General features: G+C 49.6%; 1 protein-coding gene across 2 annotated transcripts in view; it reads left to right on the forward strand.

Annotated features, from left to right (window-relative positions):
• Positions 1-9,062, forward strand: part of ZC3H7B (zinc finger CCCH-type containing 7B) — an 84,922-nt gene extending 75,860 nt beyond the window's left edge. The window contains exons 20-23 of one of the 2 annotated variants that reach the window (XM_072656263.1): positions 2,377-2,485; positions 3,527-3,660; positions 5,333-5,496; positions 7,565-9,062. In XM_072656263.1, coding sequence (XP_072512364.1) covers positions 2,377-2,485; positions 3,527-3,660; positions 5,333-5,496; positions 7,565-7,757 — 600 coding nt within the window. In that variant the 3' untranslated portion in view covers positions 7,758-9,062. The remainder of the gene's footprint in view (positions 1-2,376; positions 2,486-3,526; positions 3,661-5,332; positions 5,497-7,564) is intronic. The other variant, XM_072656264.1, reaches the window with a different exon arrangement.
• The last annotated feature ends 8,518 nt before the right edge of the window (positions 9,063-17,580 follow it).

Consider the following 17,580-nt stretch of genomic DNA (forward strand, 5'->3'; position numbering starts at 1 on the left):
TAACATCTCCAATTAACCCTATGAAGAAGGGAAATGCGAGATGTATTGTCCCATTTTGTAACTCAGAAAACTGAAACTTCAAAAAGAATAGGGACATCAGGCTTCTGGACAGTCCCATAGCTGGGATCAGAGCCAGATGTGAGCCCAGATCCTAAACGTGCTCAGGGCCTCCTCCTGCCCCCTAGGGAATAGGGAGAAACCTGTGCTTTTCTGAGAAAGGCCCACCCCCACTGGGATCTGGAGTGGCCAGCCTTTTCTGTGGTCTGGACCGGGCAGGCATGGGAGCGTGAGGTCATAGAATGGAAGAATGCCCACAGGCTATCTAGCCCAAGCCCCCTATTTTACAGGTCAGGAAACTGAGGCCCAGAGAGGTTAGGATTATAGATTTAGAGAAAGAAGGAATCTCAGCCCATTCTAGACCAACGTCCCAACATCCTCATTTCACAGAGGAAGCTGAGGCCCATGGAGGTCACATGACTTACAGTTCATTAGTTTATAGATTAGAGCTGGAATCTGGCCCAAGGCCATCATTTTACACATGGACAGACCAAAGCCTTGAGAGAGGAAATGACTGGTCCAAGGTCACTCATGAAGCAGATATCAGCAGAATCTGAACTCTGACCCTAGAGCCCCCCACTTTCCAATAGAACTCAGCTTTGGGCTCGCTGGTCTCCCCCTAGCACCACCCCTCCAAATTCATCCCCTTCCTTCAGAGTCCAACTTGGCTCACTCCCTTCGGGAAGTCTTTCCCCAACTTTTCCAGCTTCTTCCCCTTTTCCTTCCCCATCTCACACTCTTCAAGTCAGCTACACAGTCTGCCATTTCCCCGTTTCCCACCTCCAGGTCTTTATCCAAGCCATTGACCAAGCTTGTAGGGCATTCCCTCATTTCCTTTTCACAGCTCAGCACGTGTACCATCTCCCCAGCCTCTCAAATCCTCAATTCCTTTGTGTGCAGCTTTGTTTCATTTTTCTCCATCTCCCCCAAAAGAATGAGAGCTTTTTGGAGCCAGGGACTGCTTCTTTTTTGGTTTTGTATTCCGAGTGCCTAGCTCAGTGCCTAGGTACAAAGTAGAAATGTTCATTTGCACTGTGTGACTTTAAGCAAGTCACTTGCCCTGTCTCTGGGTTGTAGTTCTCTCCTCTGTCACATGAGGAGGTTAGGACCTTTGAATTTTCTTCCAGCCCCAAGGTCTGTGGCCCCTTCCCTCCTCTGAACTCCCTTATCCAGCTCACCCTCTTGGCACTTGGTACATATTGCCTGGGATTGCTTTTTTTCCCCCCAAAGCCTTTATCTGTACCTCACTGAGACCTGAGAGTGATGCTGGCTCTCAAAGGCTCTGCTAGCTGAGTCTAAGCTCTGGCAGGCTCCACCCAGCTGGACAGACTCTCAGGATGGGCCCCATAATGGATCATGTGGTTGTTATTCAAAGCTCATCAGCCATATGTGGCGCAGGGACTGGTCAAGGTTCTCAGTCAAGTCAGCAAATAAGGATCAAGCCCCCGTGGGAGCCAGGTGGCCCAGCAGGTAAAGGCACTTTGGGAGCAGACAATCCTGCCTTTTCACACTCTTCAGGGCAGCCCTGGACAGCTCTTCAGGACTCGTCTGTGTTGGGATAGGGAAGTCACTCACCAGGAGTTCTAGAGGCATCACAGAGCCAGTCCGAGAGGGGGGCAAACAGCAAAGCACTTTGCTGTGGGAGCTGGGGATACTAAGGCAATCACAAGCTTGGCTCTGTTCCACTCAGGACATCCAAGATGGTCTCAGAGAAAGAAACAAACTGTGCAAAGTAGTTCCTAGAGGGAAAAAATGCTAACAAGTAAGATCAGGAAAGGCCTCGTGTAGGAGGCTCCAGTTGTGTTCTGTCTTGGATTCTGAGAGAGAGAGGGCATTCCGGGCATGGGGGACAGTGTAAGCAAAGGCACGGGGGTGGGAGTTGGATGTTGTGCACGGGGAATAGCTGGTTGGCAGGTTTGATGGGAACAGAGAGTACATGAGGGGAACATGACGAAATGAGACTGGAAAGGTGGGTGGGAGTCAGATTGTAGAAAGCTTGAGGTACCAGGCTACAGATTTTGAGTTTTCTCCTAGAAGTGATAGGGAGCCATGGAAGATGGGGGGAGGGAGGGAGGAGTCCAGCTTTGGAGACCTGATTTCCACAGTAGTGAGGAGGGAAGGCTGTGTGTGGTTAAGTCCTCAGGCAGGAGTCAAGGGAAGGAGCCTGGGGCCTTCCAGATGCAGCCTGGGTCCCCCAGGGAGCAGACTCTAGTGTCTGCTGTGGACTGCACCTCTGTCACTCTCAGCATAGCCTCCGTGAGTGGAGGGGGTGATGCTCAGGACGAGGGTGACTCAGGGGGCCCTCCCCTTATACCACAGCTCTGCATCCATGCCCAGAATGGTCGGAAGTGTCAGTACGTGGGGAATTGTTCCTTCGCCCACAGCCCAGAGGAGAGAGACATGTGGACTTTCATGAAAGAGAATAAGAGTGAGTGTGTCTGTAACAGCATGGAGGGAGGGAAGGGTAAGGCGGGAGGGAGGGAAGGAAATGGGAGCCCAGAGCCAGGGTCACCCCGAGGGAAATGGATACCTTTGAGGCAGAACTGTCATCCCTCAAAAGGATGTTTCCAACCAATGTTTCCTAAAAGAAAGTGAAATTAATGGAACTGATTGTTTGAGGCTCAGATATCCTGGGTCTGAGCTAGAGGGAGCAAAGGATAGCCCTCTCTGCCAGGTTTTACCCATAATTCTCATGGCCTAAGCTGTTGTCTGCCTCCAGTTTTTTTGGAAGTTACCAAGTTTTCCTTCCCTCTGGCTCTCACAGGACAGTTTTCAAGTATTTGAAGTCCTGACAAGTGAAAGAGGGACTAGTTTTGTTCTGCTTGGCCCCAGAGGGCAGAACCAGGCACCTAGGAAATTCCAAGAAGGGTGTTTGGCTTAGCGTCTGAAGCCTTGAGTTTGCTCCTCGTCACTGGAGGCTTCCAACAAAGACTGTCTTCTTATGGGGGATGACAAGAGAGGGGATTCTGTGTCAGACATGGGTTAGACTAGAGGGCCCCTGAGGATCCTGTGAGTCAACTTAGCCTGGCTGCCTGGAGTGCCCCGGGAGAGATGGGAGGGTTTGGTGTCCCAGGTGGCGATGCTTGAGAAGGCTGGGTAGCCAGAGGACCTGATGTCCCCTCATTCAGAACCTTCCCCAGGCAGGCAGTTCCACACTCAACAGTCCAATTGGCCTCTGGACTTGGCATCCCCAAGCTAGATGCTGGACTAGACCATGTGAGGGATGGGGATACCTTTTGGCAAGGTCTTGCAAGAGGCCATTGATAGCTGGACACTCCCCCACTAGGGCTGCATCCCAGGCAACACCTGCCCTTCCTCACATCCACTGAATAGATTGGGCAAGCCTTTGACAATAAGGGTGTCCAGAGTGGTGACTGGGATGGCACTCCAGGGATCTATGGATGGATGGATGTGACTCTTAGCTGTATATGTTGCCTCTCCCTCTCTCCCCTACCCCTGTCCTTCCCAGTCCTAGACATGCAGCAGACCTATGACATGTGGCTGAAGAAGCACAACCCTGGGAAGCCTGGGGAAGGCACTCAAGTCACATCTCGGGAAGGAGAGAAGCAGATCCAGATGCCCACTGACTACGCGGACATCATGGTAATGATGCCTTCCTGGCCCCACTTTATAACTTTGGTAGCCATGACTTACATGGAGAGCTGGCATGTTTGACTTGGAGGTGACCCCAAGCCAGGAGGGACCCAGAATATGTTCGATAACACAAGTAGAATTCAACAAAGTTAACTAGAATGGCAACAAGGTCCTGTACCTTGGGTTCCCAACAAAACAACCAAGAAACAAAAGCCAGTTGTGCAAATACAGACTAGGTAGATGAGACAAGAGGAAGGAAGACCTAACTTCTCAATAGCGTGGTAGCCCCCAAACCCTGATCAGAGCAAGAAACAGGATAGGACTAATGTCTGCTGACCTGGTCAGACCACATCTGGATGGAAAGACATTGACAAGCTGGCCCCTATCCCCTGGATGTGGGGAGGAATGTCAAAGGCTTTCCTCATATGAAGCAACAGAAGGAATTTACAGTGATTAAACTGGCAAAGAAAAGATTTAGTGCAGAAGACTGCAGTGTGACCCCCACCTGTGAATATCTGGCATTGACTTTGTCTTACTTTCCTGGGACAGAGGATGGGGAACAGTGACAGGGAGCCTTTTTCTGAGAGTAGAATTTCCTAAACATCAGAAATATCCCACAGTGGAATGGGCTGTCTTCAGAGGTGATGAGCATCCCATCCCTGGAGGTATTCAAGCAGAAGCAATATGGCTGCTATGAGGAGGGGTGTTTTGTAGAGGGGTTTCATTCCTTAGGCTTAAAGTAGTGGGGTTGAATTAGATGTCCCTGAAGTCCTTCCCAGCTCTTCACTTCTGTGATTCCTCTCCCCTACCCCACTCCTCTTTCTCTTTTAAAAAATGTTTCATTTCACTGACTTTTCTTTTAATAACGTCATTGTTATTCCCAATGAGTCCTTCCTTGTAACAAAGAAGTACAGTTCAGAAAAAACAAGTCAGCACATTAGCCATATCTGAAAACATATGTCTCATTCTGCACACATAATCCACCACCCCTCAGTCCTCTGAAGTCACAGTTAGTTGCCACAAGGTCCCAATGAATACAAATAATGAATCCCTTGAAATGGTCTTCTCTATTCAGATTCACACCATTCAGAGGTCTAGTTTTGTAAAATATGGTCATTGATTCTGGCCCAATGGAAATGAAAAGGACAGATGCCAATAAGGGGACCATTTCATGGAATTCATCACTAGCACTATTTTGGCATAGTTGAACTGCATCCATCAGAGCTTTGAAGTTTTTTAATGGTGATTTCCTTGTCATGATGGCGGGTGTTGTGTCAAGTGTCCTGTCTCCTTTCCCCCTCCATCACTTCCATCCCATTACCTGCTTCCTCCCACCAAGGTTTCTCTCTGTGTAGTTGTTATGGATTGGGGTCCAGCAGGACAGATTCTCTTAGTGGCTGAGAATGGGAACTGGGGGCTGGGTGAGAGTGCTGGTAGCCTGAGGGCCAGGGTGGTTTTGGGGTGGGAGTGAGCACCTTTGTCACCTCTGCCTCAGGGACCTCAGGGTGGAGAGGGAGACCTTTCAGGAACTGGCTTGGAGAAGGCTAGGAGGAAAGCAGAGGGGGCCAGGTGGGCAGCTCCTCAACCTGGGAAGGAGAGCCGCCGAGATGGGCCTTGGAGCCCACGGGAGTGCTCAGAAGGCTCGCCCAGCACCCTCCCCCCCCCCCCCCGCTCCCCACAGATGGGATTCCACTGCTGGCTTTGTGGCAAAAACAGCAACAGCAAGAAGCAGTGGCAGCAGCACATCCAGTCGGAGAAGCACAAAGAGAAGGTCTTCACATCAGATAGCGACTCGAGCTGTTGGACCTTCCGCTTCCCCATGGGCGAGTTCCGGCTGTGTGAAAGGTGCCGCTCCTGGAGTGGGTCGGGGGTGGGGTTCCTCTGGCTCCTAGCTGGCGGCAGATGCCAGGAGGTGGCTGGGGCAAGGCAGGTCCCAGAGGACTTCTAGCCTTGGCAATGGCATCCCAACTCTGGGGCACATCCTACTATCGCTTTAGAGTTTGCAAAGTACTTCCTTCATCATCATTTTCTCCCCCTCCTCCTCAGCTTTTTCCTCTCTCCTTTTCCTCTTCCTCTTCTCCTACTACGTGCCAGGCATTATGCAAGGCACTGATGATACAAGACAAAAACAGAACAGTCCCTGTCCTCAGGGACCTCCCAGTCTCCCGAGGGAAGCACCCTGTGAGATAGGTAGGTGGTGCAAGTCTTATTATGGATGCCTCTCTTAAAGTATTGTACAAGAAACTGAGGCTCAGAGAAATTTAGTGATTTGCTTGTGGTCCTACCACTAGTGCCTCTGTGACCTTTGCAAGTCACTGGCTTTTTCTGGGCCCTGGGTCCTTCACATCTGGAAAAAGAGAGGACTGGACTTGGGGCCCTTCCGGTCCTTTTAAGTGTAGGACGGAGGACCTAAACGAAAGTCTCCTGACCAGAAGGCCAATGCCTTTCTGCTACATAATGTCAACTCTCTAGTCAATTCAACAAGTGGCATTAAGCCCTGACTACGTGCTAGGGCAGCTAGGTGGCTCAGTGGATAGAGCGCTGGGCCTGGAGTCAGGAAAACCTGAGTTCAAATCCAGCCTCCTACACTTACTAGCTGTGTGACCCTGGGCACACTTATCCCTTTTGCCTCAGTTTCCTCATCTTTAAAATGAGATGGCAAAGCACTCCGGTTTTCTTTGCCAAGAAAACCCCAAATGGGGTCATGGAAAGTCGGACGTGACTGAAATGACTGAACGACCAAAGTGTGCTAGGCTCTAGAGATCCAAAGACAAAAGGAAACAGTCCCTGTCCTCATTGGACCGTTGTGGCTCCCACCTCCACTGAAGTCCTCCTGCAGTGTGGCCTCATGGAGTAGAGGCAACCGTGGGCTCTTGAGGGCTATGGAAATACTCAGTGCAGAGACGGTCATTGGCCACTGAGTAAAGATTTCTTTCAGCCACAGCGACTCAGGGAGGCCATGTCAGAGCAGGGCACCACAATACCTGCAATCTCTGGACTTATGAAGTTCATGTATACAAAAACACTTTCCCTTCTTCATCTTACTGCACCCTTCCAACAACCCAGTGAGGCAGGCAGGGCAGGTGCTTTGGTCTCTATTTGACAGCTGGAGAAATTGAGACTCAGAGATGGGATAGGATTAGCCCAAGGTCACCCCACTAGTGAGTGCGCCAGCCAGAAGTGGATTCCAGCTCTCGGGCCAGCTTGTCCAATGTCCTCCTCACTCTACAACTTGGCTGGATCTCTCACCTCCCAGCCTGTGGAAGCTTTGGGGTAATGAGAAGTTACTGCAGTCATGGAGCAATCCTGAAGGCCGGACAGCTGATGTGAGGAATAGGAAGGCAGCGGCTGTGGCCAGGAAGATTCCCAAGATGGGCACCAGCTTCTCTCTTTCTCTGAGGCAGCTGATAATGAGCCTACCAAGGCATAAGATGCCTGAACTTGGGGACTGGGGTTTCTGAGCTGGTCCTCATGCTGCAGAACCAAGTATATTGTCAGGAGGCAGAATGAGAAAGAGGTTAGGTGGGCACTCTTGGGGCATCCAAATCCCAGATCACTTTCCTTGGGTGGCTGTTTCCAGTGAAACATGTCCCCGGGTAGAGTCTCCTGCAGAAGATTCTACTGGAAGCTGCCGGAGATCTTAGGGGACAGCAGATTTTTACCAAAGGGTTGGGTGATAAGACCTCAGTTTCTTCATCTGTAATGAGAAGGGGGAGGGGTGAAACACATGGCTTCCGAGGTACCTTACCACTCCAGATTTCTGAACCTTTGATCTTTGACAATTTCTGAGTCCTTCCTTGTTCTTGGGGGGGTAGGGGGCCCTAATGGCCAAGGTTGAGCAGCCTGGGCAGTCCATGGGCCTTGGAGGGACAGCATTGAGTTTCTCATCCTCCCTGCTTCCACCCCCACATAGGTTCCAGAAAAAAAAGGCTTGCCCAGATGGGGAGAAGTGTCGCTGTGCCCACGGGCAGGAGGAGCTGACTGAATGGCTGGATCGGCGGGAGGTGCTGAAACAGAAGCTGGCCAAGGCTCGCAAGGACATGCTGCTCTGCCCGATGGATAACGACTTTGGCAAATACAACTTCCTATTGCAGGACAACGTATAGGGGAGCCCAGGGACAGGACTCTGGGGGTGGGACTTAGGGAGTGAGAAGAAAGATGGGGGGTTGAGATGGGATTCTCACGGCCTCCCCCCTTCCCAGAACTGGCTCTTCCGGCCTCCCCAGCAGCCTCTTTGGTTCCCCTTTTTGTCAGCCATCCCTGCTGCAGGGGTCAAAGGGCATGACTTTCTCAGCTCTTTGGTTCCCTGTGACTTTGGTGGCTTTTTTTCTTGTTCTCAAATGAGTGTCAGAAAAGCCAGGCTGGGGAAAGTGGAGGGGATGGCAGAGGATTTGGGAAGTAGATCTCTGGACAAACCTTCTCTCTCCCTGCATCTCTATAGGCACACCCACAAACTTGGGGTCCCCCTTCATTCCCCTCTGTGTTGGGCCACATAATTTCAATAATAATGACAATAACATTTCTATAGTGTTCTCTCACAATGACCCTGGGAGGTAGATAGATCAAGTGTCATCACCCCCATCTTACAGATGGGGAAACAGATTCAGAGAGGACAGAGTGGCTTGACCGCAGTTATATGGCCAGTCTGTGTTTGGAGACAAGAGGGTGCGCTCACACACACACACACACACACACACACACACACACACACTCACACACTCACACACTCACACACCAGATAAGTTAGACATGTCCCAGGTCATTATTGTCACTCTGCGGTATTAGACAGGTCTATTGTCTCCCAGAGTAGGGTGGAATAGGGCAGACAGACACTTGTCTAGTGGCTTCAACCCAAAGTTTTGTCTTTTGTTTCCAAAAACCTGTGGTCGCTGGCATCAGGGATCTCCCAGGGTTGTCCTCTTAGGGGTTTGGCTGAATTGGTTTTTCCCTGTTACTCTGGGCTCCTAATCTCAGCCCCTTTCTCTGGGGTGCAGGAGATGGGAACAGGAACACATGCTTCCCCAGGGCACAGCTGGAGACCTCAAAGAGCACAGATGCCCCATTTAGCTTTAAACCCTAAACTTCCTTAATGATCCACATGATGGAGCTCAGTATTCCCTTAAATGTCACTCCCCAGCTGCCAAAGGAGACCGACTTCTCTGGTCTTTCCCTCAGCCCTTAGTCTTTTTGACTGGAGACACCCTTCACACCTTTCTTGTAGCTCTCTGTTTCCCTTCTGTGCCCTACCTGGGATCCACACAGCTGTGGAACTTATGGGTCTTCCAGCTCCAGATCTTAAACTGACTCTCTTGTCTTCTGTCTCTCCCTTCAGTAATCCAAGAGACAAATGGCAAATGGAGGATAGGCAGTAGGGGTTGGCAGTGATCCCAATCCAGGACACGTTAAGGGGCCTGAATTCTCCATGTCCAGTAAATCTATACCAGATTCCAAACAGCCCAACAGCACCCCTAGATTATCAGCTAGACCTGGATTAGGGAAGAGGGTTTAGGGGAGGAAGGAATGGAACGATGGAAGCCAACTGAGGGCAGGCTTATCCTCAGCAGCTCTTTCTTCCCAGGACATCTCCTTCCTAACCAGGGCCAACTTTGCCCAGAGAGTTCAGCAAGATTTCAATGGATGCATGATGGGAAGATAGACCGGGGTGGGGGGGGAGGGCTGCTTATACTAATACCAATGGAGCTGAAAGTCTGAATAACACTTAGGCATGCGGACACAGCCCCATCCATTGCTGCCCCTCACCCACAACTCTGATACTGATTAGGAAGAGGGACACTGCTGAGCATCAGTTAGGGAGCACCATTCCCACTCCCCTCTTGGGTCACTTCTGACAGAAATAGCTTCATTTTCTCTAGCCCTGTCAAAGTCTACAAAGTGCTCCCAATAAGGGAAGTGGGACATTTCACAGAGGAGGAAACTGAGGCTCAGAGAGGAGCTGATCACCAGCTGGCAAACATGAAGGCTGCCACTTAGACCTAGGACTTTCCACTTTGGCCCCACAGGCACCTGTGCAACGATCCTTGGGACCATGGACAGCCCCCTGAGCTCTGAACCCAGCTCTGCCAAACTTGCTGTGGGACCACTCTGGGCCTCAGTCTCCTCTTCTGTAAACTTGGGAATTGGACAAAACAGCCTCTCAGGTCCCTCCCTGCTTTAAATCTATGGTTCTATGGTCCCAAGTAATTGCCCAGAAATAGATGACCCCTAAGGTCCTTTCCAGCTCTACATCTATGATCCTGTCATCTGAGGTCCCTTCCCTTTTCTAGACCTCAGTCACCACATCTGTAAAATGAAGGGGTTGAATTAGATAGCCTCTCACGTTCCTTTCAGTTTTGAAACTATGATTCTTCTGGCCAAGGTGAAATGCCCCCCCACCACACACACTGAAGTAGTGCACAAGGGTCACCTAATTTGCACCTACTCCCCTAATTTGAAATACTCTGGGTTCAGAATGGATAGGGAGAAGGCTTCATCCAACTGACCCCATCCCCCACCTCAGCCCGCTAGACTTTCCACTACTTCCCCCTTTATCAGACACCTCAATGTAGCATTTCTCTATACCTACCTCCCCCAACTTTGTCCACCCTTGCCAGATTCAGGCACTGGTCCCCCAGAAATTCCAAAAAGCCCCACACCACTGGCTTGGGACCTTAGGCTTGGGGGGAGAGGGGGAAGATTAAACTTTCTCTTTCTATCTCAGTCTGTGTGGAAACCTATGGCTTATAGGATGCCTTTGTTCCTTAAGCCTCTTAGAAGGCAATGTTAATGACATAGAAACTGGAGAGGGTAGGGTCTTCCCTCTACCACTCACTCCCAGGACCCCCACCCTTTATGATCATGGCATGGACCCTGCTCAGTCCCCTACCCCCCCAGTGAACCTGGGGAGGAGAAAAGAATTAAAGGGTATTTGATTTGAGAGGACAAAACCAGAAGTGGGGGCCCATGGGGAGGGATTGCTGTGAACGTAGATACTTGTTTTCCCTGATATGATAACCTGACATGTGATATTACTGTCTCTTGTCACCAGCCTTGTTTCAGTGTGTATATATGTTGGCCCTGTAATGCATATATACACAAGTATTAAATATATCACTCTATATAATATTATATATGTGTGTGGTATCCAAGGAATTGCTTGTAAGGAGGGTGAAGGATAAACGACTTGGCCAGGAAATGCAACAAGAACCCTGGGTTTGATTTGGCTTCCCTAGCTGGAAGCAGGGTAATGGGGGCTGCTAGCCCTTCACCTCAGATCAGCCAAGTGCCTGATGGTATAGGAAGGTAGTGCTGGAGGTCATTGAACAAACAAGATTTGGATGATGATGCCTGACTCTGTCCTGTGTCTTCCTTCCCCACCCAGCTTGAGGGAGGCAAAAAAAAAAGGCCAGGCCCAGTGGAGAGATGGTATTCTTAGCCAAAGGGGCAGGGCCCAGTTTAACTTCTGAAACCTACAGCTCCAATTCTGCCTGTCCCATTTAGATAAGTGATGCTGTCCATGGGGGCCCTGGTAAGAGGCCCAGACTGGGAGGCAGCGGATGGATCTGAGTTTGGATCTTGGCTCAACTATTGATCACATGACTAATAACTCAGCCTCCCTGGGCCAGTTTCCTTGTCTGTCAAATGAAGGCATTGGCCCTAGATGAGATGTCTCCCAGCTTTAGACCTATGATCATGCATGAGAAAAAAGAAAATTGAGCCAAAGGAGGCCACGTCCTCCTTGGGCCAGGGAGTCCTCTTGTGTGGAAAGCAGGTGGACACAGATCCAAGACAAAGATATTGGAGAAGAAAGGACTCCAAAGGGAGGGAAGTAAGCAGGTAGTTTGAAGGGCGATAGAAAGAATTGCAGTGAAATCGCAATGAAATCCAAGCTCAGGGTTGGGACCAAAACCACCAGGCTGCTCATGGACAGATGAGGGTGAGACCAAGGGGAGATGCATGTATACCATATGTATACATATACCTGTGTGGCTATATGTCTGTATACATGCACATGTGTGAATAGTCATACCCCCTCCCCTGCATAGACTTGGGGGGGAATGTGTAAAAAATGAATGAGAAAGAGGGGGAATGTTGCATTTCACAGCCAGGTGATGATGGGGTTAATAGTCCTTTACAATGTCTGTGTATTAAAAATTTTAAGAATACCACACTTTAATATTAAATATTCATAAGGCCCTAGTATCTGGATAATATTGTAGATGTTTTAATAACAATTTTTTGGTCCTTCTTAAAAATAAAGCAGAAGAAACTTGCATCTTTTAGCCTTTGTACTAGAAAATAAAAGTGCACTTTAACCCTGGTCCCATAGTGTGTTTGTGTGCTCAGGAGGCCCTGGGGTCACCATCTGAGTGCTGAGTCCCTTGGAAGCCCCCCTCCTCCCCAGCTTGGCCACCTCTTGGGGGCAGAAATGGGTCAAGGATGGTCCCTCCCAGGGCAAAGGGCCTGGGGAGGCCGAGGAACACTGTAAACAAGGTCAAACTCTGCTGAGGTTCATTGACATGTGTGCTCAACAAACATTTCAACAGCCCTGTATAAAGCACCTACTATGTGCCAGGATTTGTGCTAGGCACTAGGAATGATTCACTACACAAGATCCTCTTGTCCCACCCAACACCTGAATAACAATCCCCTCCACTGCCTCCTAAAAAGTGGGCACCCAATCTCTGCTTGAAGACCTCCAGTGATTGGGTGCCTCACTACCCTCTGAGGCATCCTGTTCCACTTTGGGGCAGAACTAAATGTCAAGACATTTTTCTTGACATTCCATTGAGGATGCAGCTCCCCCACCCCCACCCCGGCCGCTGCCCTGATCCCAGTTCTCTCTCTGGGGCCAAGAACAAGACTACCCCTCTTCCAAGTGGTGGCCTTTGAGCACTGGAAGATGCCAATCCTGTGCTCCTCTAAACCTTCTCCAGGCTGGATATTCCCACTTCCTTCTCCTTCTCAGTGCTCTCACCACCTTGTCCAACCACTGCCTGCCATGCTCCACCTGCTCATTATCCAGCCTGAAATGTGGGCCCTCTACTGCAGATGGCCTTTCACAAGGACCTTCTGTGCCTGATGCCGCCCTAGGTCCTGGTATTTCTGACTGCTTTGCTATACCATAGACACACATGAAGCTTTCAGAGACCTCAGTGGGTCCTACTGACATGTGGGGCTTTTCACCTTGGGTGCATGTGGATGTCCAACCATCCCCCATAAATGTCCTTCCACCATTTCTTCATAGAAAAGCTAACCCAAAGGGCAGGAGGCCTTATAAGAATGTAGGCACCAACTGCATACCAGGCACCTTGTAGACACCAGAGACAGGGTTTACAGGTAGGGGTTAGGGTCAGGCAAGTGAAACTTGCGTCCCTCCAAGTCCTTAAATTCCCCTGAGAAATTGGCTCTTGCTCTCTTGCCTTTCAGCCCTGCATAAATCACTTCCTCACTCTGGGAATCGGTTTTACTGGAGCTAGGTTGGGTTAGACAGACTCTTAGCTCCTTCCCAGCTCTGACATTCCCTGCTGTAAGGCCCCTCCCAACTCTGACATCTCCTGTTCCAAGGCCCCTCCCAGATAGATTGTCATTAAACCTTATGCTTCTCTCCAATGAAAGTCACACCTTCCATAGAAAGTGGATGGAAAAATTAAGTAAGAGTTTTTCAGGATGGGGGAGACATGGGCATTTTGTTGGCTACTGACTACAAAGGAAAGGAGCCAGTAGACAGAGCGATTAAAAATAACTGGAAGAGCAGGGGTCACTAAAGAAGTAATCTGTTGGAGGAGTTGGGAAGGGAATGGGCTAGCCTGAGTAGATAGAAGGATTAGCCTCAGAAAGGAGCAAGGCCATGTCTTCCTGTGAGACAAGAGTATAGAAGGAGACAGAGGCAGAAGGCATCTGAGTGACACAAGATCAGGAAGTGGTACCAAGATGGAGCTCATGGTGAATGACCTCAGCTTCTATACAACATGAAGCAAGGTTCTCAGCTGAGGAGGTGGGACAAGGGGGAGCCATGAGGGGTTTGAGGGGGGATGGATGGAAGAGCCACTGTGGAGAGTGAGACAGTGAGCTGATACGAGAGCTGAAGAAGGATTGCCAAGCAGCAGTGAGGTCCCGGGTGAGGTTGTGGAACATCAATTTGTAGGGACCCCATTAGATTCCCTCCAACTTCATTCAACAGCATGTGTATAGGAGCGAAGGTAGGGAATGGTGGGAATGATTCCAGGCTGAGGCTTGGCAGGATGTGATCAGCCAAAGGAGAATGAGGACACTGCGGAGTTGTGCTGGTTCACTAAGGGATCAAAAAGAAGAATGGTCTTTGCAAGGAAGATGACCTAAGAGAGAGTTGAGGGGTCCAGGGATTGGACGTCATGGTAGGGTTGAATGTAGGGCTTGATGAAGGAATGCAGAGGGAAAAGTGGAAAGCCAAGACTTTATGGTCTGCTAAGGGGATCTGGGAATTTTTGAACATATAGGTGGCTCCTTCCTGAACGATGGTACGATCCAGGGTGGAATCATCTTTGTGTGAGGTTGAGATGGGGTCCAGGACAATGAGGAGACTGAGGAACTGAGTGGTCAGAGTGTTTGAGGGAGTCAATATGAATGGTGATGTTTCCTAGTATGAAGCCAGAAGTTGGGGAGGAGACAAAAATGGTGAACCAAGTACTGAACTCGTTGAGGAAGGAAGGGGAGTGAGCTGAGAGTCTGTAGGCAAGAGCTACCAGGATTCTTGTAAGATGAATGGCATGACCCTCAACGGGGAGAGGTTACTGAAGGATGGAGGTGAGGGGTGGGTGGGGAGTAGCAGAGGGAGCAGCTCATTTCTGTATCTCTTTAAAACAATTGATTTTGTTCTCTATCATCTCCAGGGAATTCTGTCTCGTAACAAGGAATAACAAAGAGAAGGGAAAAGCAGTTCAGCAGAATTGACCAACGGACCAACCACACCTGAGAGTAAATGCTGCACTCCTCACCCATGACCCTCCACCTCTGCCAAGAAGTCAGGAATGTCTATCTTCTCTCTCCTTTATGTGCGATCCCTACCGTCACACAGGGTTCAGGTCCTTTTTTCTTTTCATCTTTCCATCGTCACTGTTACAGTCTTGTGGTTTGCTTCTCTGGCTGGCTGCTAACATTTTTCCAATACCTTTAAGGTTGCTATGATATATGCTTTTAAAGAACTTTATACAGATCATATTCTTTCCAGCTTTTAGACTTACAAAGCACTTTCCTCACAACCCTCCAAGAGGGAGGTACAGGAGTAATACCCCCTTTTACAGAAGAAATTGAGGTTCTGAAAAGTTAAGTGATATGGTCATATAGCTAATAAGTCGAGGTTCAAAGCCAGGTGTCTCTTGACTGTCCCATGCCTTTTCTACTCCAAGGCTGCCTCCACATCTTGAGAGTCAGAGGCCTCCTCCCTATTCATCATATTTGGTAACTCCTTCCCCCCAGAAGAATCTATAGCTCACTCATTCTTGAGAGTCAGTGTTCAGGCAACAGTACCACACACACACACACACACACACACACACACACACACACACACACACACACTCAAAGAATTACTTATGAGAAAGCACCAACCCCTGCACAAGATGGAAATCTAGGCACTGATTACATCCTATGCCTTTGTCATAACCAGAGTGGAATGACCTGAACTTTCCTCCAGGATGTTGAAATTGGATCACCCTGCAGTTCTTCTACAGTGTTAGAAACAATCAAGTTTAGCACCTACTTGTTGGTTAACACAGTTAGCACCTGGATGGCTGCAATGAGCTCCCCCCAGTTCCTGCCCTGCTGCGCAGCCCTGATTCAACAGCAGCCTCCCAGCAGCAGCCTCAGATGTTTGCTTCACTCCCACAAGATGGCATCGGCCCTTCCTTGCCCAGATGAGAGCATCTGATGTATAGCCTGTGCTGCCCGCCCTGACCACAAAATTCCTAGTAATGGTTCTGAGCACACACCTTGGTCAAAAGGAGCTCCTTGCAGTGGCTGTTGCCCTGGGCTTAGGAAGCCTACAAAACTCGGATGCCCTGTTCTCCTATGCTCACAGAGAGGCTCTGGCAGCTTCCAGAGAGCCCTGAGGGGAAAATTTGCACCAAATGCCAAATCAACCTCCCAGACAATGGTGATGATTGTGGGACACAGGATGTAGGGATGAGGCAACATGCCTTCACTGGATACTGCTTTTTCCCAGGAATCCCTTCTGCTCCCCAGCGCCGTGATCCTTCGTGTAGGTGGACAGGGCAGTGGCCAAAATATTCTCCCCACTTTGCAGATGGGGAGACTGAGGTGCAGAGTCAGACAATTGACTGGGCCCTGGTCACATGAGTCCTGACAGGCCTCTTTGGAGCCTGGGGTAAGATGGGAGTGGGGAGGTCCTCCCTGTTCCAGCTCCAGCATCCTGTCCGTGACTCCATCCCATGTGATTTGGGGTCTGCCCAGTTGGCTCTACATTTATAGCAATGACTTGGATGGAGCTGTACACAGCACGTGGGATTGCCAACACTTTGGAGGACAGAACTAGCACCCTGCACATATCTTGAGAGGTGGAGTTGGTGGCCTGAAGTCAGCAAAACGACATTCAATAGGAAAACCTGTCAAGTTTTGTTTTCAGAAATCAACTTCAGGGTACAAGTGGATGGAGACAAGGCCACAGGGAGGTTCATGGGAAAATAGCCTGGATTTTAAGTGACCTCAGGCACAAGATAAGTCAGCTCTGTGGTGTCCAGAGGTCATAGGATCTTAGCCTGAGAGCTGGAAAGACCCTCAGAAATCATCTAGATCATCTTAATTTTACAGATGAGGAAACTGAGACCCACAGAAGTTAAGGAACTGGTCCAGGGTCACACAGTTAAGTGTCTGAGATAAAATTCAAACAAAGGTGTTCCTGACGAGGTGGTGTGGAGTCATGGATAGAATGGCGGGCATGGAGTATGGAAAGATCTGAGTTAGAATTCTGACTCAGACATTTACAATCATTATGACCCTGGGTAAATCACTTGATCTTTGTCTGCCTCAATTTTCTCATCTGTAAAATGGGGAAGGGAGGGTGATGATAGCACCAGCCTCTCGGGACACTGGGAAAAAAAACTGAGATAACACTTGTAAAGTGCTCGATAAATGCTTCAACTTCTGCTTCAGACCCTTAAAGGCTGTATGACCCTGAGCAAATCTGTTTGCTTTTCTGGGTTTTTGTCTTCCTATCTGTAAAATGGGCGGGTGGGAGTAGAAACCTTACAAGGTCCCTTCCAACTTCAGATTTGGGATCCTAATTATGATCTAACACCCAAACACATGCGCATGCACACACACACTCACATTCACACACACACACACCCAAACACACTCACACTCTCTCTCACACACACACACATTCTCTCATACCCAAACACACACACACACATCCAAATACACACTCTCTCACACATACCCAAACACACTCACACACACAAACACACACATACACACCCAAACACACACACACCCAAACACACATTTCCTGGAGGGGCTGCAAACTTGTCTCTTATTCTTTTGTGGGTTGCCTGGTGTGCTGGGTCTTGCCTGGAATTTTTCTCCTTGAGTGAGTCAGAGCTGCCTCCCTGGGGGCCTTGGCACACGTGTGTACTTGGCTTATGCAGGCCTAGGCATGTTTTACTCTGTGGGTGAGGTGGGTTGGTGTTTATGCTGTACATTCAGGTACTTGTGCGTGTGCATGCGTGTGTGTGTCTGTGTCTGTGTATCTATGTGACTGGGCTGCTTCCAAGCTCTCTGACCTGTGAGCAGCCAAACTTCCTTTTGCAAAGTTAGATAACAGGCCCTGTTCTCCATGGTGGGATTGGCCATGGCTAGCTCCACGTGCTGCTGCTGGCATGGTGCCCAGGCCCGCCAGGCAGCCCAAGCTGGCGCGGGGGTGGGAAGGCGAGG

Source organism: Notamacropus eugenii, chromosome 3 (assembly GCF_028372415.1).
Source record: "Notamacropus eugenii isolate mMacEug1 chromosome 3, mMacEug1.pri_v2, whole genome shotgun sequence".
Classification (NCBI taxonomy): Eukaryota; Metazoa; Chordata; class Mammalia; order Diprotodontia; family Macropodidae; genus Notamacropus; species Notamacropus eugenii.